Source organism: Phycodurus eques, chromosome 9 (genome assembly GCF_024500275.1).
Source record: "Phycodurus eques isolate BA_2022a chromosome 9, UOR_Pequ_1.1, whole genome shotgun sequence".
Lineage (NCBI taxonomy): Eukaryota > Metazoa > Chordata > Actinopteri > Syngnathiformes > Syngnathidae > Phycodurus > Phycodurus eques.
In genome coordinates, this window is record NC_084533.1 from 12,671,540 (window position 1) to 12,696,944 (window position 25,405).

Below are 25,405 nucleotides of genomic sequence, written 5' to 3' on the forward strand. Positions count from 1 at the left end.
AAGGCATGCAGCCATGAATTAAAGTAATTTTGAGAAATAAGTATAGTATTAAGTCAGTACATACTGTGTACTGTGGGCTGGGGACGTGTTACACTCTTGCACAGTAGGTGGCGGTATCCGCCGAAATGTTGTTTGCAATCCGCCAATAAATGAAGAAGAATTACGTCCACGTTACCCAGGATCCTTTGCTGGATTCTCACCCCTCATAGTTTTTGCATCCGGGTCTCTACTTCCTTTTCCTCTGTGCCCAGATGCAATGAGGACGTAGGTAATTTTGAGCCTCTGAGAATCTGAATCCATCCTCGTAGAAGGCTTCATCGATCCACGCCAAAATGACCGAGCAGATGACAGTGAGGGGGACGCTTAAGGGGCACAGTGGCTGGGTCACCCAAATCGCCACCACGCCTCAATATCCCGACATGATTCTGTCGGCGTCCCGAGGTGAGGTTCCTCCGCCGGCGTCGCCAACATGGCTGTAATCACGTTAGGCGGCTAGCGAGTTGGCCCCGTCCTAACGTAAAATCAACCACATTGCTCTTCTGAGTGGTTATCAAACATATATTCATTACCTGTGACGCAGTACACTACCTAGTAATTCAATCTGACTCAACTGGGCAGATGTGAGGAAAGCGTTGGTTACCCGCGGTGCTAACCGTATATAGCGTCCCCTGTAACCGAAGAAATGAGGGAAAGGCAATATTCAAAAGCCTCCTGTTCATATGAGGCAATTAATGAAAATTACACAAAGTATTAAACTTGAGATGATTATTTGATACATGCTGATTGCTGCTGGTTTTCTCAAGTTAGCATGGTTGACTCATGTTCAAGTGTACTTGTTGAATACAATGTTAATTTGTGATTAAGAACTTAAGTATTCTTTCCCACAGACAAGTCCATCATCATGTGGAAGCTGACCCGTGATGAAACCAACTATGGCATCCCCCAGCGCTCCTTGAAGGGCCACTCTCACTTTGTTAGCGATGTTGTCATCTCCTCCGATGGACAGTTTGCCCTGTCTGGAGCCTGGGACGGCACCCTCCGTTTGTGGGACCTCAGCTCGTAAGGACAAGACGACATATGAAAAATTACAATAAATTTACCACATAAATAATAAGGCCTTTTGCCACAAATGTGTGCCCGCTATGACGATCAATAGTGGTTTACATCATTTTGTTAGCCTAATACCATAATTGTTCATCATTTTAAAAAAACAATGTGCTTGCTAGAAAGTGTTTTTTTTGTGTGTAGACTTTACACACTGATCAGTATCTGACAATAATTAGCATTTTATGCTGTTCGGCTTTGTCGTAATTAGCCGATCGGCTCGGCAAAATACATTTACGCCGTGTCGCCATCGTACAGAATATATTCAAATCCAAAAGCTAGTTTATTTTCAGCCTTGTCGCTCGGCTTTGTGGTAATTAGCCGATCGGCTGAATTGCAACATTGATCGGCTCGGCAAAATACATTTACGCCGTGTCGCCATCGTGTAGAATATATTCAAATCCAAAAGCTAGTTTATTTTCAGCCTTGTCGCGTGTCTTTTGACGTAGTACTGTAAATATCTGACCGGCAATTAAGTTATTTTGATAAAAAAATTAATCATCATCATATCGGGGATGTGGGGCAGACATGTAATACTTGATTCAGACTACAAGACAAATTTGGTCTTTCACGATTGCACTATGTCAGACTACTGCAATACAATATTGTATTCCCATACCACCGCATCCCGTTTTATATGATCACTGGGGCTTTATCTTGTCAACTCAAACGCGACCCGATACGCCCATTACCATGGCGACGACAACAATAATGGATCGCGCCTTGTGTATTATAAGAACAAAATTGGGGGGTGGGGGGGGCGTGTGGTGGAGGTCACCGGTGCTCAGGAGAGGACTTTAATTCGCGGATTGCTTTGAGGTATGTTCACTTTTAATATGATACGGCTCGCAAGCACCCAACAAAACGTTATGTAGCCTAGCAAGCTAGTGCTAGCACTAACAGTTGTATGTGAACATACTGGCGTTCTGTCGACTCATGCGCTAAAGTTTCGGTGTGTCTGTGAAGTAATTTAATTACAGTAAGTTACATGTACAGTAAGTTACTGACATGTAATGTTGGTTTAACCTGACTGATTATAATACATGACCTGAATAGAGAATACATTATAAGATACTCAGTATACAGTATATACAGTAAATGAATACGTCATTTAAGTAGACACATTGCTCCATCGTGTGATCAGATCGGTTATCAGTATTTTTAAACTCTGTGATCACCCCTCAAAATCCTGATTGTGTAAAGCCTATTTGTGCGTGTGTAAATTTGCGGTTCATAGTAATCTGCAAATGTTGACTCAAGACAACTTGACTCTTCAGTTTTTTTTTTTTTTTTTCTTGAAATGTTCAAAAAATGACTTGGGCAATTATGGTTTTAGGTACTTTAATTTCCATGGGTTTTGCCAGCCACATTTTGGGGAAACACTTACTTAAAACAACCTGTTTATATCTATTCATCCTATTAGGGATAAATAATTAGTTATCCATCTTGTGACACTTATTGTTTTTGCAGATGTGCCTCACGTCAGCATTATCTGTCCCAAAAGACTACTACTGATAGAATGCTAAATCGATAAGGACTACTACTAATTACGAAGCTAGTGTTGTGAACTATCAGGGACATACTGCTTTGAATGAGACGCCTTTTCGTGTAACTACAGTGGAGCAAAACCTTTGTGGGCCACTAATTGTGTAAGTTCTCCCACTTAAAAAGATGATTTTCATCATAGGTATACCTCAACTATGAGACAAAATGAGGAAAAAAATCCAGAACATCACATTGATTTTATTAGCCAATTATGGTGGTAAAGAAGTAGGTGGTCAATAAAAGTTGATCTCAATACTTTGTATACCCTTTTTTGGCAATGACAGAGGTCAAAATTTTTCTGTGGGTCTTCACGAGGTTTTCACACCCTGTTGCTAGTATTTTGGCCCATTCCTCCATGCAGAGCTCCTCTAGAGCAGTGATGTTTTGGGGCTGTCGTTGGACAACACAGACTTTAAACTCCCTCCAAAGATTTTTTATGGGGTTGAGATCTGGAGACTGGCTAGGCCACTCCAGGACCCTGAAATGCTTCTTACGAAACCACTCCTTCGTTGCCTGGGCGGTGTTTCGGATCATTGTCATGCTGAAAGACTCAGTCATCTTCAATGTCCTTGCTGATGGAAGGAGGTTTTCACTCAAAATCTCAGGATACATAGCCCCATTCATTCTTTCCTTTACAAGGGTCAGTAGTCCTCGTCCCTTTGCAGTAAAACAGCCCCAAAGCATGATGTTTCCACCCCCATGCTTCACAGTAGGTATGGTGTTCTTTGGATGCAACTCGGCATTCGTTCTCCTCCAAACACGGAAGTTGCGTATTTACCAAAAAGTTCTATTTTGGTTTCATCTGACCATATGACATTCTCCCAATCCTCTTTTGGATCATCCAAATGCTCACTAGCTAACTTCAGACGGGCCTGGACATGTACTGGCTTAAGCAGGGGCACACGTATGGCACTACAGGATTTGAGTCCCGCGCGGCATAGTGTGTTACTGATGGTAGCCTTTGTTACTTTGGTCCCAGCTTTCTGCGGGTCATTCGCTAGGTCCCCCTGTGTGGTTCTGGGATTTTTGCTCACCGTTCTTGTGATCATTTTGACCCCATGGGTTGAGGTCTTGCGTGGCGCCACAGATCGAGGGAGATTATCAGTAGTCTTGTATGTCGTCCATTATCTAATAATTTCTCCCACAGTTGATTTCTTCACACCAAGCTGCTTACCTATTGCAGTTTCAGTCTTCCCTGCCCAGTGCAGGTCTACAATTTTGTTTCTGGTGTCCTTTAACAGCTCTTTGGTCTTGGCCATACTGGAGTGTGGAAAGTGACTTTGAGGTTGTGGACATGTCTTTTATACTGATAACGAGTTCAAACAGGTGCCATTAATACAGGTAACAAGTGGAGGACAAAGGAGCCTCTTGAAGAAATTACAGGTCTCTGAGAGCCAGAAATCTTGCTTGTTTGTAGGTGAACAAATACTTATTTTCCACCATAATTTGCTAATACATTTTTTAAAAATCAGACTGATTTTTGTTTTTTGTTTAAAAAATGTTTGTGTATTTTGCAGTGATCGTTCCACTGACTGCAGTTGAATATTAGTATTATCAAACTCAATTCTTGTGATGTCTCCTCAGTGGCTGTACCACCCGCCAGTTTGTTGGACACACCAAGGACGTCCTGAGCGTGGCGTTCTCTGCAGATAACCGCCAGATTGTTTCTGGCTCTCGGGACAAGACCATCAAGCTGTGGAACACACTAGGAGTCTGCAAGTACACCATCCAGGTGGGTGGTCAAAGCTGTCATGCTTATTGGAAGCTTCACAAGTCAATTTAATATTAACAAGTAGGGATGTAATAATTAATCGAATAATGCAAATAATTGGATTTTAAAAAATAAAAATAAAAAGTTGAGGCAAAGTCTTTTCCTCGAAGCTTTGCAGGGATAATTTTTCAACACAGAGCAATGTTGTTGCGGACACAAGCACTTCTCTCTGTAGAAATTAGCGAGAGGGTGGCGAGCTAGGACCAAACAGTCTGAAAGGACAATGTCCAAAGCTTGGGATCATTTTTCATTTGAAACAGAAGGCAAAATGCGGTATATCTACTATAAAACAGAACTGGCATATCACATTACTTTTACTGTTACCAGTGTCATTTTATTTGATATAGCCTATCACCGCTAGTTAAAACTTATCCCCCAAGTGGTCAAGGATAGACTTGAATCGCTTTATTTAACAAATGGTAACAAAAGAAATTAGTCATTAACATATTCATACATAAGATAGTGAGGCCACAACTGACACGCAGTCACTTAACACAGATTGACTGATGGTTAGCCAGTTAACAGCCAACCACTAATATGAGCAAATAGCCACTCTTACTCATAGAATCCCATGTCACTAACGATGCCAGGGCTCGCCTTTTTAAACCCACACGTTCAAAGTCACTGATAATACTGTAAAGAATGTGAGGATGCAGACCCCAAATTTACTTGCACCTCGCATGCGCATGTTATTATATGTATTGGTACTGTTTAGTAATGCAAAATCAATTGATATCCTATTAAAAGTATTCGATAGCTGCTGCCTTACTCATGTCTTAATTAAACATGCCGCTCATTTATAATGACTACATGTACATAATTATGCCATACATATGACTAAGATTATTCCAGCTGACACCAATTTACCTTACTTTTCCACTTTCAGGACGAAGGTCATTCTGAGTGGGTGTCTTGCGTGCGCTTCTCCCCCAACAGCAGCAACCCCATTATTGTGTCTTGTGGCTGGGACAAGATGGTCAAGGTTTGCTGTTCGTTCCAGAGCAATGATTGAAAGGAAAATTTTCCACATTTGCTTTTGCCCAGTGATTATTTAAATTTGCATGTATTATCTTATTTTCATTGACTGATGAAACACTTTTCAGTATGAGGGCACAAGACTGTCTCGTGTCATATGGATTGACCTTCATATTAGTAAGTTTTCTTTTTTGTTGTTGTTGTTGTTGTTTTTTTTTTAACTCAAGGTCTGGAACCTCGCCAACTGCAAGCTTAAGACAAACCACATCGGCCACACTGGTTACCTGAACACGGTGACCGTCTCTCCCGATGGCTCCCTGTGTGCATCTGGTGGAAAGGTAAACTCAACACACCATCTGATAAAGAACACCAGTTTGAGGTACAGCTTGCAGGGTTCAGTGGTGATGAAGTCTTAACTCATCTGTTTTTTGGTGATGATAAAGAGGCTGTTTCTGAGTGTTACCTCCCCTTAAAACAGTCTTTGTATTTATGTAAAATCCCTATGTTATTGGAGCCTGTTTGTGTCTTGTCCTCTTCAGGACGGTCAGGCCATGCTGTGGGACCTGAACGAGGGCAAGCACCTCTACACCCTCGATAGCGGTGCCACCATCAACGCACTCTGCTTCAGCCCCAACCGTTACTGGCTCTGCGCTGCCACAGGCCCCAGTATCAAGATCTGGGTAAAACTCCTCTTCCTCAATACGCTAGATGCTATGTTGGTCATATTTCGAGTTGAGGCGTGATGGTGATGAAATTTCCAATGCCAACTGTATTATATGATGATATAGAGGCTGTTTCTGACTTGTTTTCAAACTATGCTTTTTACCCCTGCCCCAACTACCTCTATTTACTAATCTTCCTTTTTGTTTCCTCTCCCACTATTTCTGCAGGATCTGGAGGGCAAGATTATTGTCGATGAGCTGAGACAGGAGGTGATCAGCACCAACAGCAAGGCCGAACCCCCACAGTGCACCTCTCTGGCCTGGTCTGCTGATGGACAGGTACATGCTCGGTTCATTAAAAATGTATAACATGTTTGTCCCCCAGTGATTATTCCCAATCACTTTAAACTCTGATGTGCACTGGTGACAGTCCTGCAAATATGAGGGGCCAAATGTTAGGTTTTTTTTGTCAACATAGTGACATTTAGGTTCATATTAACTTGTCCCCTTTCTCCTTTTTTTTAATACAGACCCTGTTTGCTGGCTACACTGACAACCTGATCAGAGTGTGGCAGGTTACAATTGGAACCCGATAAGAACTTTTCATGGAAGTAACTTTGAATAAAAAGACTGTTTGAAATAAACAGTGTCTTGGGTTTAATGCTCTGTTTAAAGTATTTTACCCTGGAGTAAATATAAACTGTTTTATTTTATACAATGTATTACACAAAAACATTGACCAATGGAACTGTTCTAAACATCTGTGTAGTTTGGAATTTTTCTATTATGTTCATTAATGAAAACTGCCAATCTACAAATTTGCATTTAAAGTTTTTATGGTTATGTTATCTGGTAAATTGTATGTTGTGATGCACTATAAAGTTTGTCTCTCTGTCAGTGCCCATTTGTGTGGCTACTGGGGAGAGATTTGTGATTTAAAAAAAAAAAAAAAAAAAAAACATTCCCCCCTCTCCCCCAATTTCATGATGGTTGCTGTCCTCAAGATGGCGGTGGTGACGCCTTGGAGAAACGTGTTTATCAGGGTGGCAGCACAATGTTTTAACGTCTCCTAGCAACGCAAACATGGACAACGCTTCGTTTCCCCGTATTCATGTGGAGAGAACCTTGGCGCTCATAAAGCCAGATGCAATTAAGAAAAGTGAGGAGATTGAGGACATCATTCTGAGAAAGGGCTTCTCTATTTTGCAGGTAGGTAAAGTGTTGGCTTGGTAAACGTTTGTTGTGAGAAATAATTTGCATGATGTTCCATGGGTGCACTGCACATTTTCAAGTATCCAATAATTCATCTCTGTGGCAGAAGAGGAAACTGCAGATGACTCCAGAACAGTGCAGTGACTTCTATACAGAACATTATGGAAAACTCAACTTTCCAAGCTTGACTGCCTACATGAGCTCTGGTCCAGTCATTGCCTTGACTCTGGCCCGGGACAATGCAATAGCCTACTGGAAATCCATCATTGGACCTCCTAAGGTCACAAAAACTATGGAATGGTGAGCTCCATGAAGCGGTGCATTTCAATACATTGATAGAACATTACATTTATTTATTTTACTACAACTTCTACATTTTCATCGATAGAACATTACATTTATTTATTTTACTACAACTTCTACATTTTCTGACTAATTTTGTCTCCCAGTCTGATAGTTAACTGTTGTCACCCTCGAACCTACAAAGGCGCAACTCACTTTTATATAAGTTCAGAGCGATAAAGGACATTTGGTGATAGAAAATAGCTTCTGAAAACACGTAGGCTGCAGTGTGCTGTATTTTTAAATGCTGTTTAAATGTGCACATTATTGACGCCCGCCTTCAAGGTTATACAATCCAAATTCCAATGTTGTGTTAAACGTAAATAAAAACAGAATACGATTTGAAAATCATGTTCAACTTATATTTAATTGAATACACTACAAAGACCAGATATTTAATGTTCAAACTGATAAAAAAAATTTTATAAATTAACTAATCATTAACTTTGAATTTTATGGCTGCAACACGTTCCAAAAAAAGCTGTGACAGGTGGCAAAAAGACTGAGAAAGTTGAGGAACTCTCATCAAACACCTGCTTGGAACATCCCAGAAGTGAACAGGCTAATTGGGAACAGGTGGATGCCATGATTGGGTATAAAAGGAGCTTCCCTGAATTGCTCAGTCATTCACAGGCAAAGATGAGGTGAGGTTCACCTCTTTGTGAAGAAGTGTGTGACAAAATAGTCGAACAGTTGAAGGACAATGTTCCTCAACGTACAATTGCAAGGAATTTAGGGATTTCATCATCTACGATCCATATCATCATCAAAAGGTTTGAGAGAATTTGGAGAAATCACTGCATACCGACATTGAATGCCCGTGACCTTCGATCCCTCAGGTGGCACTGCATCAAAAACCGACATCAATGTGTAGCCAGAAACGCCGCCGGCTTAATCAACAACACCCAGAAACGCAGCCGGCTTCTCTGGGCCCGAGCTCATCTAAGATGGACTGATGAAAAGTTTTCTGTGCTCCGACGAGTCCACATTTCAAATTGTTTTTGGAAATTGTGGACGTCGTGTCCTCCGGGCCAAAGAGGAAAAGAACCATCCGGACTGTTATGGACGCAAAGTTCAAAAGCCAGCATCTGTGATGGTATGGGGCTGTTAGTGTCAATGGCATGGGTCACTTGCACATCTGTGAAGACACCATTAATGCTGAAAGGTACATATAGGTTTTGGAGAAACATATGCTGCCATCCAAGCAACGTCTTTTTCATGGACGCCCCTGCTTATTTCAGCAAGACAATGCCAAAGCACATTCTGCACGTGTTACAACAGTGTGGCTTCGTAGTAAAAGAGTGCGGGTACTCGACTAGCCTGCCTGGAGTCCAGACCTGTCTCCCATTGAAAATTATTGAGCGTAAAATATGACAATGGAGACTGTTGAACAGCTGAAGCTGTACATCAAGCAAGAATGGGAAAGAATTCCACCTACAAAGCTACAACAATTACGTGTCCTCAGTTTCCAAACGTTGAATGTTGTTAAAAGAAAAGGTGATGTAACACAGTGGTAAACATGACCCTGTCCCAGCTTTTTGGGAATGTGTTGCAGCCATAAAATTCTAAGTTAATGATTATTTGCTAAAAACAATGAAGTTTATTAGTTTGAACATTAAATATCTTGTCTTTGTAGTGTATTCAATTAAATGTAGATCGAACATAATTTGCAAATCATTGTATTCTGTTTTTCTTTATGTTTAACACAATGTCCCAACTTCATTGGAAATGGGGTTGTAATTGCCATAGATGCCACAAGCACTTCATGATGCATAATGATTTCATTTAATAAAGAGGAAAACTATTCAAAATTACCTGGCCCTGTGTGAAAAAATAATTACCCCCCTTGTTAAATCATGAATTAACTGTGGCTAATCCATTTTTTTGGTTAATTTCACTGATCACACCCAAGCCTGTTTACCTCCAGACCTGTTCAGTCAAAAGATCACTTAAACGGAATCTGCCCCAACAAAATTAAGTCGGACAAAAGATCTAAAATAAATGACACGATCCAAATAAATTCCAGAACAGTTGAGAAATAAATTGACATCTATCAGTCTGGAAAGGGTTACAAAAGCCATTTCTCAAGCTTTAGGATTCCAGCGAACCATAGCGAGAGCCTTTATGCTCACATGGAGAAAATATGAACAGCGGTGAATCTTCCCAGGAGTGGCCGACCTACAAAGATTACCCCAAGAGAACAGCAATGACTCATCCAAGAGGCCACAAAGGAACTCGGGACAACTTCTAAAGAACTGCAAGCCTCCCTCGCCTCAGTTAAGGTCAGTGTTCATGACACAACAATAAGGAAGAGACTGCCTTGCCCAGAGTTCCAAGAATGACTGAATTACAAGATTGTGGCAACTGCCGTAAATGTAGCACAGCATTTCAGAAAAAGAACATCCTACCGCCAGTCAAACATGGTGGGGGTAGTGTGATGGTCTTGGCTGCTTTGCTCCTTCAGGACCTGGACAACTTGCTGCGATTGATGGAACCATGAATTTTGCTCTTTAACAGAAAATCCTGAAGGATAATGTTCAGCCATCAGTTTGTGACCTCAAGCTGAAGTGTACTTGGGTTCTGCAGCAGGATAACAATCCAAAACACACCAGCAAGTCAACTTCTGAATGGCTTAAAAAAACAAAACAAATTGAAGGTTTTGCAGTGGCCTAATCAAAGTCTGGACTTGAATCCGATTGAAATGCATTGGCATGCCCTTAAAAAGGCCCTTCATGCCTGAAAACACCCAGGATTGGATGTGATCAGTGAAAATTAACCAAAAATTGTGGTTAGCTACAATTAATTCATGATTTAACAAGGGGGGTAATTACTTTTTTACACAGGGCCAGGAAACTTCGAATAGTTTTTTTCCTTAATAAATGAAATCCCCATTTAAAAACAGAATTTTAAGTTCACTTGCCTTGTATTTGTCTTTTTCACTGCACTGTACATCTCTAATGAGTGTGGGTCTTCCCATGAATCTGTGATTTATTTTTTTTCCCTCTTCTAGCCTTCGAGCAAAATACGGCACGTCTGATCTTCAGAACGCTCTCCATGGCAGCAAGTCATTTCACGCTGCTGCCCGAGAAATCAAATTCATGTTCCCCACCAGTAAGACCGATAACGCACACACGTTGTTTCTTTTTACATGCAACACTTGCACAAGCTACAACTGTTCTACAATATGCAGCTATGATTGAGCCGTTTCCCACAAAAGAAGAAACCGAAGAATACCTGAGTCGATACGTGAAACAAACATTGCTACATGGACTCACTGAGCTCTGTAAGCACAAACCACTCAACCCCTGTGTAAGTACTTAATTTCATTTTAATATTCAAAGACACAAAGATTCATTGGAGGAAAAAAAGCAATTAGCATTTTGACCTCTGATTCCTAAATCCTTAATTACCTTGTATTGTTTCCTTCAATAGGTTTGGCTTGCTGACTGGCTCATCAAAAACAATCCAAACGGGCCTCAAATATGCGATGGAGTTGTAGAACAAGCAAAATGACTGATGACTGAAAACGGTAGTACAAAACAATAGCTCATTTGATTTGGGCTCATATTGTTCACAACATATAACCTTTATGAACTGTACATGCAATTTTTCAAGTCACGTTTTGGGCTATCTATCATAAAAAAAAATAGCATGCATACTGTCCATACTATAAATTAAGATATAGCAGCCTAATATGCCAACCAAAAACGCATGAGCTCTTATGTTGTACTTCTGAACATGAATCACTTTTTCACCTCATGCTTTTGCTTGTTCTGAAACCTTTAGAAAAGACAGAAATTGTTTTATCTGTGAACATGCTATAGTAAAAAGAGTTTCTATAAATGTATTGTTTTTGTCGTTGCATGACATTGGCCTATTAAAAATGAATGCTGTGAATATCATTGAGTTGTTTAATCCTGTTTACATAACAGGAGGACTTTTGAAAATGTAGCTTTGGAGTGGACTATGACTTGTGGGGTTGTCCACTGGGTGTCCACTCATCCTTTTTTAATGATAACCATATGTTTGCCGTCTAAAAAAATGGGCGCTCAATTGTTTTAGACAAACATGCTCATATTTGAACCCCACTGAAAAGGAACTCTGAAAATCTACAAATAACATGTACTCGCCACTCACTTTTGTGGACTTTTCGGATCATGCATGTCATCGTCTTTTCTACTACTGTTAAGCACCGAACCTGTAGCATCTTATCAACTTCACACATTTAATATACTTGAAACTTTGAAGTTTACTTCAAGTGGAACAAAGTTTTGCAGGCTTGTGTATTTTTACATGCAACACTTGCACAATGCATCTTGCACCATTCACTATTAAAAAGAACTACACTACAAGGTGAACAGTTCAGCTTTCATTTCCGGGTATTTAGATCTGTATCACAACATAGAAGATGGCATCATTTTTAGGTGACCAAATGTATCGGAGCAGATAAATACTTCAAATAGAGTGAAGTGAATAACACTTTATACTGAGTTGCAAATCCTTTGCTTGCTATAACTGCACCAATCCCATAGGACCTATTAACATCACCAAATATATATATATATATATATATATATATTTTTTTTCAATGCTTTTCCAGGTTTTAACCACAGCCTTTCAGTGGTTGTTATATTTTATTATTTTTTTTACTTACTTTTTTTTTTTTTTTTTTTTTTTAACTCCCTTCTCTCTCCTGTTTAACAAGTAAAAGGCATGCTATATATAGTAGTGGTTCTCAATTGTTTTCACCCTCGGACCAATATTTTCCTGCTTTTGCAATGTCGCCACCCACTTTCGTGGAATGGTTTACTTGTTGAAGAATGACCTCTGAAAAAAATGCCATTTCAAATGAGTTTGCTGCACCACCAAAGACGCCATGACGGCCACCGGCCAAAGGCTGAACTGAACGGTATTTATTGACAGAGCAAACTAGTGGCTCGAGGAACATTTTAGAAGTAAAATTTTTTTGTCACATTCCTACTTTGTTCTGTGTGGGAACATAGCTGTTACTTGACACTACAACCACACAGATTTGGAGCTTTTATTTTGGTGCTTCCGGTCTTGGCAGTGTGGATTTGTAAAGTACCTCAATATTCAGTTTCACCTGAAACATTTAGATTTAACATTCATATTTTATATTTATACTTACATATATATTTGACATTTAATGCTTACATTTAAGATTTCAATATACAGTACATTTAACCTTTATATTTAGATACCTATATTTTAGATTTAAGATATATATTGAGATATATCCTTAATAGTCAGGTTTAAGATTGCTGCACGGTGGACGACTGGTTAGCACATCTGCCTCACAGTTCTGAGGACCCGGATTCAAGTCCGGCCTCGCCTGTGTGGTGTTTGCATCTTGTGGCTTTCCGGTTTCCTCCCACATGCCAAAAACATGCATGGTAGGTTAATTGAAGACTACATGACTACATTATTCAGAAAAAGAACATGTTAAACATTGAATAATATTGCCTAAAATTTCCCTGTCACGCTTTCATCAATCATTCAAATTCTGCACTTACCTGTTCTTCAGAAAACTCTCATTCTGGCAGTTTTGAGTTTTGTTGTCAAGATTCGGAAATGTGTCCTGTACCGTGTCGTGATCCCATCGGCGCAGACGGTGTCGTCATATTCACCCGGGGCCGAGCGGCGTGACGTCATCGGGTCCTCTACTCGCCCAGTCAAAGCGAAACGTTCCTATGGCGTCATAAAGCGCAGTTGTTCCATAGCAAGCTGCCAAAGCGTTCATACTTCGATCAGCAAGCATATATGTATATATATAATATATATATATTATATATATAATATATATATATATACAAGCATTTCGAACATGGAGGCAACGTGGTTGTTCGAGGAAATTCCATTTCCTCGTATTTATGTGGAAAGAACTTTGGCGATCATTAAACCAGATGCGATTCACAAAAGTGAGGAGATTGAGGACATCATTCTGACGTCGGGCTTCACTATCTTACAGGTTGGGCAAAGAGTCAAAAAAGCAACAGTTTCATTGTTGTGTTGCCGCAGGGGTGTCTTGTTCAAGGACGCGCTATGCTTCCAATCATTCATGCTTTTGTCTGCTTAGCAACGTAATGCTGGTAACAAATAACCTCTTAGGCTAACCAAAAAGTTGAAAGTGGATCCTAAAAAAAAAAAATCGTTAATTTCAAAACATTTTATTTTTTAAACTTTGTTATCTTTACAGCGGCACGGTGGACGACTGGTGAACACATCTGCCTCGCAGTTCTGAGGAGCCCGGTTCAAATCCGGCCTCCTGAGTTTGCATGTTCTCCCCGTGTTTTTTCCCCCCAGCTATTGCGGTTTCCTCTCACATCACAAAAGCGTGCATGGGAGGTTAATTGAAAACTCTAAATTGTCCGTAGGTGTGAATAGTTGTTTGCTTATATGTGCCCTGCAATTGGCCGGCGACGAGTTCAGAGTGCACCCCGCCTCTCGCCCATGCAGAGTCAGCTGGGATAGGTTCCAGCATGCCCACGACCCTTGGGAGGATAAGCACTGTCGAAAAAAGATGGATCTTTTCTCGACCTGGGCTATCTGGCCTTCATTTGTGGAGTTTGCATGTTGCACCTTCCCTTGTGTGGGTTTTCTCCAGGTACTTCCTCGCACATTCCAAAAACATGCATGTGAGGTTAACTGAAAACTCTAAATTGCCCTGAGGTGTGAATGTGAGTCCAAATGGATGTTTGATTATGTGTGCCCAGCGACCGGAGACTATTGCCAACTATGTTTTTTCATTCTTCATTTTTATCATTACCTTTCTTTGTTAATTGGTTGGGAGCAGTCACATGGTTATGCCTTCAGATTGAGATTTAGAAAACTTTTATCTACCCCCTTTTATAGTGATGGTGGCCAACATACACCTTAAGTGTGAATGACCGAATAATTGTTCCTTGCCCCAAGGATGAAATTTCAAGTGATGATGAAAATGATCAATCTATCAAAAGTTGTATTTTTAAGGTACTTTGTAAGGTTCGCAATACATTTCACTGAAGTGTCCAGCCATTCATCTCTGGCAGAAGAGAAAACTTCAACTAAGTCCAGAACAGTGCAGTGACTTCTACACGGAACATCACGGAAAACTAACCTTTCCAAAATTGACGGCCTACATGAGCTCCGGTCCAATCATTGCTTTGACTCTGGCTCGGGACAACGCAATAGCCCACTGGAAGGCCATCATTGGACCTATCAAGGCCACAGAAACTCATCCAGAAAGGTGTGTTCCGTTGTAAAAAGCAGCTGATTGTTTTGCTTTTGGGGGGTGTATCTGGGACATAAAGTATTTCATTTATTAGGAAACTCGTGCTAACCACTATGGCACCACACTGCTCAGGACCATAAAAAAAGATATATACACATAAATGACAGTTTTTTTTGTTGTATTTTATTTTCCGCTTGAATTATACCGGTTATTGTTGACATTGTTTTTAAAGGTTTGCACATTTTTCCCCCAGCCTCCGAGCAAAATATGCCACGTCTGAGCTGGAGAATGCTCTCCATGGCAGCGAGTCATTTCATGTGGCAGAGCGAGAGATCAAATTCATGTTCCCAAACAGTAAGAAGTACACACAAACAAACACACACACACACACACAGTGTTGTTTGTATTAAATGTAAACACGACTGACATACACTTTCTGCGTAGCGCTAACTGTCCCCACAAGAGAAGAAACTGAAGAATACCTGAGTCGGTATGTGAACCAAACTTTGCTTCAAGGACTCACCGAGCTCTGCAAGCACAAACCTCTCAACCCCTGTGTAAGTAAAGTCACACACATGCATTCATCACTACTGAATGGAATTGTTTATGTATACTCCCATTACACTTTCAACAGGTCTGGCTTGCTGAGTGGCTCATCAAAAACAATCCAAACAAGCCTCAAATATGTGATGGAGCTGTTCTGAAAGGAGCAGAGTGACATCAGGGAAAAGAGCGGGGAAAAAAAGAATATAATAATGTAATCAAATATGAATATGTCATCTTGACAATAGTACTTTCAGTGCTAGTGACAGACCTTTTACAAACAGTCATCATATGGCATCTCAAGTTACCTTGCATGTGTATTTTAAGTACATCACCCTATAATTTAGAGGTTGAAGGATTAAAATGAAAATGTGACAGGGAACTTAGCTGGTGTTAACACTCTTAAGTGCTTTATGTCCTAAAAAAACAACAACTTGTACAGTAAATATCAAAGTGCCCATAAATAGCCCCCCCCCCAAAAAAAAAAACCCACACACACCCATGTTCTTGTCTATTTTTTCAATACATTATTTAAACAGTTTATGTCAAGTACATACAACATATACTAGCGCTCTAACAAATACAAAAAAAGGGATAGAAAAAAGTACCATTAAATGTCGGCCACGTTTACAAATGTATGCATTTTGTAGGACTAGGAATTTGCAGAGTGAAATAAATTACACGAAGAAATGTGGAAAGTTGAATGTGTACAAAGAAGTGGACCTCAAATTGTTGTACAATTACTGTACCTCTAGTGGGACACAAAATAATCACTCAATGTTACAGTGGCCTCAAATGTTTTTTAAATCCAGTACAGTCCATTTAAGTGCCATTCAGTTGTATTTAACTTTAATTTACATTTTGTTGTAAATCAATAAAAAATCAATACTATTGGTTGGTCCCAATGTGGGGCTGTTCTTACAAATTGAGTAGCTGTGGCTCAGTAGGTAGAGAGGCTCTGACTGTCTGCATGTCAAAGTTTAACAAAAAATAAACCAACATGCATGGAAATGCATTACGTCTTGCTTTGTACAGTATTCGTGCAGTTTTAAACCCCACCAGACCCTCAAACTTCAATGTCTGTGATTTAAAAAAATAAGAATTGTGTGTTCATAATTACCTACATTCACTATTCCGATGGCTCTTTTTTTGCATAGCGCATAATGGTTGTACCCTTGTAAGATATAGCAGTTATATATATACACTTACCCTTGTAAGTGATACCCCACACCTCCACACAGTAGATCAGCATTTCGGTCTACTCCACTTCAAATGTTGGTTGGTAATAAGGGAGAGCCAATCATTTTTGGAGGTGGTACTTGGTGTAAAAATATTTTCCCAAATAAAAATAAATCCGACAAATGGTAGATATTTGTGTTCTTATTGTCATATCAACATGTATCTTTCAAGGAAAAACAATCATGTTAACAAGTCACATTTGACCAAAATGACTTGACATTATATTAGAAAAATAGTCATATATCATAGTTTCATCAACATGCCCCCAAACGATTCAAGAGTTGTGCACATCCACAAATTTGGTGATTAAAAAAGATTTGGGATGCAATATTTGTATGGTTAAAGCAAGGCACGTTTCCCTAGGCTATGTCCTCAAAAGTAACAGTTTTATTTCAAATTTGCCTCTTGGAGAGAAATCTAAAAAATATATTATGTTTTTTTTTACGTCACAGACATCAAAGAGTTGTTACGTAAAGACGCTCACAGTGCAGCGTACTCACACAACCTTCAACACACGAACTAAGGTCGACGCTACACATGCGAAGCACATTGTCCGACCCTGACCACTTTTGAAGGCAAGTTGCTCATTACATGCTGTTCAAAAATATTAATTTGCTGTTAAACAAAACCCATGTCGGAGTAGTAGGGGTTTGTAATGGGGATGTTAGCACTTAGCATTTGTTATCCAGTTCATAATATTGATTCAAGTTAAGCTCGAAAAGCAACACGCCCTTGTGTGCGTGACAAATATAGGCGACTGGACGATACTCAGAATGTCGCCGACAGATGTGGCCACAGACAGCAAACAAAACATGAAACCACTCCGGCTTCACTTCCTGCAGGTAGGAGGAGCGGCCATCTTGTAGCTGCCGTCTCACTCCTACGCGGGCGGATGACAAACAGTAACGGACTTTGCAACTAACACTTTTAGGTTGGGACGTTAGCTACAAGTTAGAAGTGAACAGTCAAAGGACGGTTTTAAAAAAAAAGGGGGAAAAAAAGACCAAACTGGCATGGATGGTAAAATAATACCCCGGTGATACAAAAAGCAGTGTAAGTATGTATGCGTCTTTATTAAGGCTGGATTTACTGTATGAAATTAGATTATATTTTATTGCCAAGCCATGAGTGAAGCGTGCAGAATAGTGTACAGAATTTCGCATCCACTGAACAGAAAAAAAAATACAGAAAGTCCTTTCCTTTGGCTTGATTGTGACGAAAAGAAGGCGTCGCGTATATGATTGGTCAGTGTTGTGAATGGCAGCAATGATCGACCAATCGGACTGCGTCTCCATAGAAATGACGTTTCCGCCCCACCGGCTCTAGAAAAACCACCACAAGTCGTCGTCGTCGTGTGGAAGAATCCATCTTAAACAGAGCACTCCGGCTTCGTGATTAGCAAGCGGGGCTGCGTCGTTTTACTTTAAAGATTGTCCTACCCCCCGATTTGACAAGTAAGTACTTGGATTTTTTTCGATTGCAATTGTTGATATTTTTTATATTTCTTTTTATTTCTGTTAAGTAGATAATGCGAAAATAATTACTAGGCCCACGATGCGGCTTGCGCGGCCTATGCGTTACGTAACTGCGAATATCAATTGAACATCTAATGCTTGCATTTATATTCGTGAAAAAGATGTTCTACTTTGTGTAGTCGCATTGTGGTCTACGCTGTAATAGTTACGCCCAGTTCACCAGGGAGCAATCGCAAATGGCAGTTTTTAACCGTCAAATTGAAGGAAACCGTGCCAGTCAAAATGGTGGGAAAATGCGTGCGCATTAGCAAATGGCTACGAGGGTGCCGCATGCCAAAAGGATGTAACGCATTCGACGTACCTAAACGATTTTGCCTTGTGCGTCAAGGTGTATAATCACAACATGGCTGAGATCGAGCAGCAGTACATGGAGACGTCCGAAAACGGCCACGAAGTCGACGATGACTTCAATGGAGCCGGCCAGGCCGGTGAGAACGCCTGCGGTGAAGGAGCTGGGGCCGACGACAATTCGCAAAACGGCGGCACGGAGGGTGGACAAATAGACGCGAGTAAAGGCGAGGAAGATGCAGGGTGAGTATGAAAATGGAATATACATGTATATATTTCATATTCGCGGTGAAGCGGCGTTTTGGTGCGTTAGTGTTCTTTGTTCAACCGGCCTTTGTTGGCGCCATGTGCAGAGCGTGTGGGGGGATGGGCGTTCCTATGTGGACTGCATCTATCACCAAATGTTTGAGCTCCTCTACTATTATTTCAATCGAAATACTGTTAATTTAAACTAAATACCCAATGTACTCCTGTAAACACTAATCTGGAACAGCGTGCATATTTACAATCTCCCACGTCTTTATTACCCCATTTATCTCTTGCATTTAGGAAAATGTTTGTCGGTGGCCTTAGCTGGGACACAACCAAGAAGGATCTCAAAGATTACTTCTCCAAATTTGGCGAGGTGTCAGATTGCACCATCAAAATTGACCAGCAGACAGGCCGGTCACGAGGCTTTGGTTTCATTCTTTTCAAAGAGTCTGTCAGCGTAGACAAGGTGAGTGGTGGGGGCAGGGGGTCATGAAGAAGCGTAATTGTTTAGTGCACTTGTTGCATCCAATGCTCTGAATTCTTTTAGGTTCTTGAACAAAAGGAACACAGACTGGATGGGAGACAGATTGACCCGAAGAAGGCTATGGCCATGAAGAAGGATCCAGTCAAGAAAATCTTTGTGGGGGGTCTTAACCCAGACACAGCGAAGGAGGTCATTGAGGACTACTTTAAAACATTTGGAGAGGTAAGATCCCAAATTGGTGCTGGTAAATGAATACAACTATTGAAATTTGCAGGTAAAGTCACTGTATTTAACTCTGTATAGATCGAGACTATTGAGCTTCCCCAAGATCCAAAGACAGAGAAGAGGAGGGGTTTTGTATTCATCACCTATCAAGATGAGGGTCATGTCAAGAAAGTCATGGAGAGAAAATACCACACTGTTGGTGGCAGCAAGGTGAGATCACACTTTTTTTTTTTTCTCTCTCTCAGATGCATTGATTCTCTCTGATGTAGTAATGTGTTCTGTTGCAGTGTGAAATTAAAATAGCTCAACCCAAAGAAGTCTACCAGCAGCAGCAGTATGGCGCTCGTGGATACGGCGGCGCGCGCGGCAGGGGCCGTGGAGGTGAGCATCTTTGAAAGAATCCCTTCCGGTGCTGTGCCTGGGTGCCGAAATGTGGCTCAATGCCTCCATTTTGTGTTTATAGGCCAGGGCCCAAACTGGAATCAAGGTGGTTACAACTACTGGAACCAAGGTGCTTACAACCAGAACTATGGAGGCTATGGACAGCAAAACTATGGAGGCTATGGCGGCTATGGAGGCTATGACTACTCTGGTGGTTATTACGGCTATGGGGGTGGCTACGATTACAGTAAGCGATAAGTGCCCCTGAGGGAAATCGCGACTGGGAGAAGCTTATTTTCTTGGTCCTCCTTGTTGTACAGAACTCAGTCCCTTTTTCTCTTGTCCTCCAGACCAGGGCAATACAAGCTATGGGAAAACTCCAAGACGTGGCCACCCGAGTAGCTACAAGCCATACTGATCACACGTAGTGCAGGTATGCATTTTTGCATCATCCGTGGTAGTATGAGAATTATAGCTCTTACCATTGGTGCCTTCTTGATTCCCCCCCCCCTCCCCCCCAAAGACCTCCATCTATTCAAATTCCATTCCAACATTGTGGTGGGGGCTAGTGTAGTTTGTTTGATGGGGTCTGGATCCATTCCACCTGTCATCTTAAGATGCATCCCTACAAACACTACTTGATCGATAAGGGTTGAGCTGGTGGTGGTTGAGAATAGGACGTTTCACCTTGGTGTAATTGCTTCCGGTTCTGTTTACCCCCGGAAAATCTTTGTTCATTCACTGACTCGTTTAACTCACTCATGCACCCTGTCTGTCTTTGTGTAACTGCTTGCCACGTTTCGTTTATTCTCAGTAATGCTAAGCAACGTGTTTTTCTCTTAAGGTCTAACGTAAATAAGAAAAGAGATCCATGGTCTGACCACAGCGAACATGGGCTCTGGCTTTTCCTTTGGAGTTGGCAGAAATTTGGACTCATGCTCCATTTGTACAGATCAAGTGAGGAATTGGGGAAGCAAATGTCACTTTTCCACTTTTTATTTTATATTGTTTTGTCCATTTACATTTCCAGTGATGGAAGTGTTATTTTTACTGTACTTTTTGGTACCTTTTTGAATCTAATGTATTGTATGGTTGTATTTTTACATGTCTACTGGATTTACAAACAGGAGCAAGAGCTTTTAAAGCTCACAAATAAAACAATTTAGCTTTTTTCTTTCAGTGTTCCTAGATCTTTAGTCATGTTCTCCCATGCTGACTGTTGGATGCAAGTTGCATGGCTTCGGGTGTGGGGTGAGGCAAAATTTAAGGGATTTAAACAAATCAAAGGGTTCATTGTAAGCGTGTCATATGAATGTTTGCAGATGGCCTAGTAGATTAAGACAACCAGCATATTGTTTTTTTTCTGTTCTTGTTTTTATTTTATTATTATTTGTTTTTTTTTTTGCTTTTATGGAGATTCTTCCCCCGATCGTGTCTGCAATTTTAAGTGGCTTTACTAGTGTAATACAACTCAATGCAAGCCTGTTAAATGTATGAGGGTACCCCCTCTCTCTCACTGGATACTCATTCCTCTAGTGTCTTGGGCAAATTGGTAGAAATAAACTTTTGGTTTATATTACAAATGGATCTATTTGTTATTATTTGTAAAGTTAATGTTAAATGTATTGTACTGTTAAGTGGCTTGCTCAATATATCCGGAGTAATGTGAACATCGCGACGGATGCCTCATTGGGAAGCTGTGGGAGAGGGCTTCGCCACCTGCAGTGTTAATATTCAACCCACTAGATGTGGAACTGCGATACTTGAACATTAGTGTGAGTGTGGTCTGGTAAGTGCTAATCTTCAACACGTTGTGTATTGAAAGTGATTTGGGCAAATTATAATACATTGCTGAGTATTAAAAAGGACAGATGTCTGTTTACTTCAATTGAATTCAGTTAAAAAAGTACTGTAATTGTAGAACTGTAGGTATTTACTCAAAATGGATTGAATCTGCTCATTGCAGTCTTGCAGAAATGGTGCGTATTCCCTGTAAAAAAACAAACAAAAAAAACAATGCATTAAGTATATCAGTATTGTAACCGCTCTTAGTTGCTTCTGATTTGACATTTCCTAATTTCTTATCGGGACAATGGCAATGTGTGAAATTGAGCTTTACCTGCCAGATAGATATCTACCTCTGACCTTAATGAATGTGACCGTCTGAAATGTTTGGATCGAATTAAAACATTTTACACAGGATCAACAAACCTAGATGTCTTCCTTTTCCAGTTTCAGATTGGCTTCCATGTCTAGGAGATAGTACAAGTCATGTTGAGGGTTTGGCTTCAATGTCGTTGAAATCAAGCAGATATTGTGTTGAGGGTATCTAGTTGACTAAACCCTGTAAGACCCAATGTTTGTGTTGCTGGTGGTATTAACCTGCGAGGATGCGATCAATGCACCGCACCACCAGCTCAGCATCCTCTATATTGAAGCACATGGGCGGTTTAAACTTCAAGACACTTTCCCATGGGCCATCTGTACTGACACAGATCCGATCTTCTACTTTGAGCCTGAATTAGAGACATGGCAAAGAATAAAATTTCAGCAAAATTCAAGCAGAACTGGTTTTGCACTTCTACCTTTTCACCACCTGTGCTGCTGCTTTGGTGGCAGGTGTCCTCAGTTCTCTGTCTTCTACCAGCTCAACACCCATAAAAAGTCCCACACCTCTGTAAAATTTCAAAATTACTAATACAATATTACTAATTGCGTCTAGTAAAAAGGTGGAGGGAAATTAATAGATTTACAATTTATGTAAGGTTTTGGAAACTCATGACTAAATTAGTTAAGCATAGAGGTTTAGTTCATGTACACTAGTCAACATAAAATGAATAGTTTTTGTCTGACTTTCCAACACCTTACCATATTGCGCTCTGACCTAACATCTCCAATAATTTTATGTCGACTTTTCAGCTTTATGAACAAATCTTTCAGATGTGCCCCGACCCTTTTGGCGTTTCCTCTCAGATCCTCTTTCTCTATCACATCAAGGACGGCCAGGCCAATTGCACAAGACACTGGGTTCCCTCCAAACTGCAAGAAATTGAACATTAATACATTTTTGCTTTGTAAAGAGAGCCACAGAAAAGGCATGCAAAAAATGTATTTATGTATCGAATGTTACAACAAATCACAGTTACCGTATTGAAGTACTCCACTTTATTGGTGGTGAAAGCGCTAGCTATCTCCACTGTAGTTGCCACGCATGCAATGGGATACCCGTTGCCCATCGGCTTCCCCATGGTTACTATGTCAGGACAAAAATCTGCTCCTTGCAGCTGAAACGCCCAAAAATGACTTCCCACACGTCCAAAGCCGGTCTGGACCTCGTCTGACACAAACACCCCTCCTGCTGAGTGAACATACCTGTGGAAAGCAAAGCAAAGTGTGGAACCTTGTACTGATGATGTATTAAGCAAAGGAAGACTTACTCTGCAACTTTAGATGAGTATCCTTGGGGCAAAATGATTTGTCCTGCCACACTTTGCATTGATTCGGCAAAGAAGGCAGATATCTGTGACAAATGGAAATAATATTGCGGTTGCATGACTGTTACTGCCTTTGGTGGCTCATTTGCTTATGTCACCTTGCGGCCCTTCTTGTGCACCTCCTCTATTAGGTTCTTGACTGTATTTGCATAAGCTTGGCCTGGATTCGGCTCATCCTCTTTGTACATACCTCTGTAGGTATCTGGTAAGGGGGCCTGACATGGTGAAACATTATTTAACAACAAAACATGTTTCAGCAGTTTTTATAATCAAATATTTACACACCACATGAACCCATTCTTTTTGTCCTGTCAATTTCCGGAACTTGTATGGACTGATGTCGATGAGGGACACTAAATGACCGTGGTATGCACTACAAGGAGATTCATATTTTATACTGATGAGTCACAAGCGAGAACATGAATGTAATGTGTTGTAAAGGAATCCTCACTGGTCGAGCACAATGACATCTTCGTGTTGAGTGTACTGCTGGGCCAAGCGTAGTGCAAGATCATTGGCCTCGGAGCTGTAAGAAAAAAAAAAAAATGAATCAATGTAAGTTTACTGACAAAATTACACTACTCCCAAGCAGCAAATACTTAATTGGGCTTTCAGGTCAAGTCAGGATGAACCTAAAATGCACTATATATCTAAACTTGGGAACGCACATGTGAAACTGTGTAATGTTTCAGTACTTTTTGCACCAGTTGACAAGGAGCTGAATGGCACAAAACAACAGGAGTTTAATCTATTAATCGATCAGTACATTTTCTGGTTCAATTAGAGTATATATCGAAACCGCCCTCTTAATCATGCTCTTCACCTATTGATATCATGAGCTCAAGACGATGCCTACAAATTTATCAACAGTACCTTGCCATTCTGAGGTTAATGGGTTGTTCTCAGGGGGAAGTGGCCACTGAGCATATAGTGTCATCAGCACGTTGCAACAGACTCAAAGAGTCACAGAAAGGTACAGAAGTGGACACCCTGCTGTAAATGTTGCTGTTCAGCTACTTGTTAGAAAATATCAAGTTGTGCAAAATGTACTACAGCACTGAACAGTTGGACATGTGCATTCAAAAGTTCAGAGGAGGTCAAATTAAGGTCACCCATAACAGGTACATTGCATTTTAGGTTCATCCTGAAATTTTCCCCGAAAGCCGGATACCCTTTAAGTGTGAGGCCCCATTTGGTATTATAAACTGTTACCTACCCAGAATTGACAAAGTAGAAGACAGACAGTCTCTCGGGCAAGGTGGCAGCCAGGCGGTCTGCATATATGACCAAACTGTCGTGCAGGAATCTGGTGTTGGTGTTCAGAAGGTCCATTTGTTCTGCTGCAGCCTTTGTAACACTAGGGTGGCAATGACCCACTGCAGTACACAAGAGTCATTATTGCCACTATGTGGTAGTAGTTTGGCATGCAGTTTGATTTAAAAAAAAACATGCACCCATGCACCGCATAGTAAATACTTTACCATGATGAACATTGCCGATGCAGTCCAGGTAGCGCTTATCGTTCTCATCAAAAAGATATTGCCCCTTTGCTCTTACAATTTTGACAGGATCGTCTGAATAAAAAAGTCTGCACGATTGCCTGCAATCAAATCAAATCAATAAATAAATACTCGTTATCACATGACGCGATGGGATAACTAACTGCCGTAGGGGTTACACGTCAGCAGTTTCTTTTCTCTTGAAAAGTAGTTACCCGATCAATCGTCTCCTCATTGTCAGGGTTTCCTCTTTTGTGAGTAGCTTTGAAGCCATATCTTCTTGTCAGTGCTACACGAAACAATCGAAACGCTGTCAAGAAATTGCTAAAGGTTCTGAGGTCCCCAAGTCTTGAGACCAACTGCGCATGCGTCAGTCAGTAGTCGACTGTCGTAGACACACGAAGTCAACTAATCAGCTTGCGTTACTAACGTTGATATCTACGCAGAAACAGGAAACGTAGCAACATTTTCGTCACACACACCCATGCTCCACTCGTTACGACATTTACGGCTTCGTTTTCGGCTGCTCTTTATGGGAAAGTCTAACTAGGATTTGGATAGAAGACGTACAGAGTAAATGTCGTCCGTGTGGTTACGAGCTAAAATCAAGAAAATAAATGATT

At 40.7% G+C, this 25,405-nt stretch overlaps 5 protein-coding genes across 11 annotated transcripts; 4 read left to right on the plus strand and 1 right to left on the minus strand.

Annotated features, from left to right (window-relative positions):
- Window positions 1-223: 223 nt before the first annotated feature.
- On the plus strand, window positions 224-6,701 carry rack1 (receptor for activated C kinase 1). The gene is made up of 8 exons (XM_061685899.1): window positions 224-441; window positions 888-1,059; window positions 4,234-4,381; window positions 5,307-5,402; window positions 5,623-5,733; window positions 5,935-6,075; window positions 6,286-6,396; window positions 6,588-6,701. The coding sequence occupies exons 1-8, from the start codon at window positions 333-335 to the stop codon at window positions 6,651-6,653; spliced, it is 954 nt and encodes a 317-aa protein (XP_061541883.1). The 5' UTR covers window positions 224-332; the 3' UTR covers window positions 6,654-6,701.
- A 103-nt stretch (window positions 6,702-6,804) lies between these two features.
- Window positions 6,805-11,594, plus strand: LOC133407723 (nucleoside diphosphate kinase homolog 5-like). Of its 2 annotated transcripts, none has more exons than XM_061685900.1 (5): window positions 6,805-7,266; window positions 7,376-7,569; window positions 10,622-10,722; window positions 10,802-10,920; window positions 11,044-11,594. In XM_061685900.1, exons 1-5 carry the CDS (start codon window positions 7,141-7,143, stop codon window positions 11,122-11,124), a joined length of 621 nt encoding a protein of 206 aa, XP_061541884.1. In that variant the 5' UTR covers window positions 6,805-7,140; the 3' UTR covers window positions 11,125-11,594. The 2 variants fall into 2 exon arrangements, with proteins under 2 accessions (XP_061541884.1, XP_061541885.1); XM_061685901.1 differs by having other exon boundaries at window positions 7,379-7,569.
- Window positions 11,595-13,346: 1,752 nt separating this feature from the next.
- On the plus strand, window positions 13,347-16,616 carry nme5 (NME/NM23 family member 5). Of its 2 annotated transcripts, none has more exons than XM_061685919.1 (5): window positions 13,347-13,600; window positions 14,661-14,857; window positions 15,096-15,196; window positions 15,287-15,399; window positions 15,477-16,616. In XM_061685919.1, the coding sequence occupies exons 1-5, from the start codon at window positions 13,457-13,459 to the stop codon at window positions 15,558-15,560; spliced, it is 639 nt and encodes a 212-aa protein (XP_061541903.1). In that variant the 5' UTR covers window positions 13,347-13,456; the 3' UTR covers window positions 15,561-16,616. The 2 variants fall into 2 exon arrangements, with proteins under 2 accessions (XP_061541903.1, XP_061541904.1); XM_061685920.1 differs by lacking the exon at window positions 13,347-13,600 and adding an exon at window positions 13,870-14,236 and having other exon boundaries at window positions 14,637-14,857.
- A 476-nt stretch (window positions 16,617-17,092) lies between these two features.
- Window positions 17,093-20,960, plus strand: hnrnpaba (heterogeneous nuclear ribonucleoprotein A/Ba). 2 transcript variants are annotated; one of them, XM_061685569.1, is made up of 9 exons: window positions 17,093-17,199; window positions 18,488-18,690; window positions 18,997-19,165; window positions 19,247-19,405; window positions 19,487-19,618; window positions 19,696-19,789; window positions 19,872-20,036; window positions 20,140-20,222; window positions 20,634-20,960. In XM_061685569.1, exons 2-8 carry the CDS (start codon window positions 18,503-18,505, stop codon window positions 20,205-20,207), a joined length of 975 nt encoding a protein of 324 aa, XP_061541553.1. In that variant the 5' UTR covers window positions 17,093-17,199; window positions 18,488-18,502; the 3' UTR covers window positions 20,208-20,222; window positions 20,634-20,960. The 2 variants fall into 2 exon arrangements, with proteins under 2 accessions (XP_061541553.1, XP_061541552.1); XM_061685568.1 differs by lacking the exon at window positions 17,093-17,199 and adding an exon at window positions 17,951-18,078.
- Window positions 20,872-25,265, minus strand: phykpl (5-phosphohydroxy-L-lysine phospho-lyase). 4 transcript variants are annotated; one of them, XM_061685566.1, is made up of 13 exons: window positions 24,998-25,265; window positions 24,765-24,883; window positions 24,500-24,659; window positions 23,735-23,809; window positions 23,569-23,656; window positions 23,382-23,498; window positions 23,227-23,309; window positions 22,936-23,161; window positions 22,674-22,828; window positions 22,375-22,464; window positions 22,172-22,305; window positions 22,001-22,041; window positions 20,872-21,779 (listed from the first exon to the last, which is right to left on the minus strand). In XM_061685566.1, exons 1-12 carry the CDS (start codon window positions 25,054-25,056, stop codon window positions 22,001-22,003), a joined length of 1,347 nt encoding a protein of 448 aa, XP_061541550.1. In that variant the 5' UTR covers window positions 25,057-25,265; the 3' UTR covers window positions 20,872-21,779. The 4 variants fall into 4 exon arrangements, 1 of the variants encoding a protein (XP_061541550.1); XR_009769193.1 differs by lacking the exon at window positions 20,872-21,779 and having other exon boundaries at window positions 22,386-22,464; XR_009769194.1 differs by lacking the exons at window positions 20,872-21,779; window positions 22,001-22,041 and having other exon boundaries at window positions 22,216-22,305; window positions 22,658-22,828.
- Window positions 25,266-25,405: the final 140 nt, after the last annotated feature.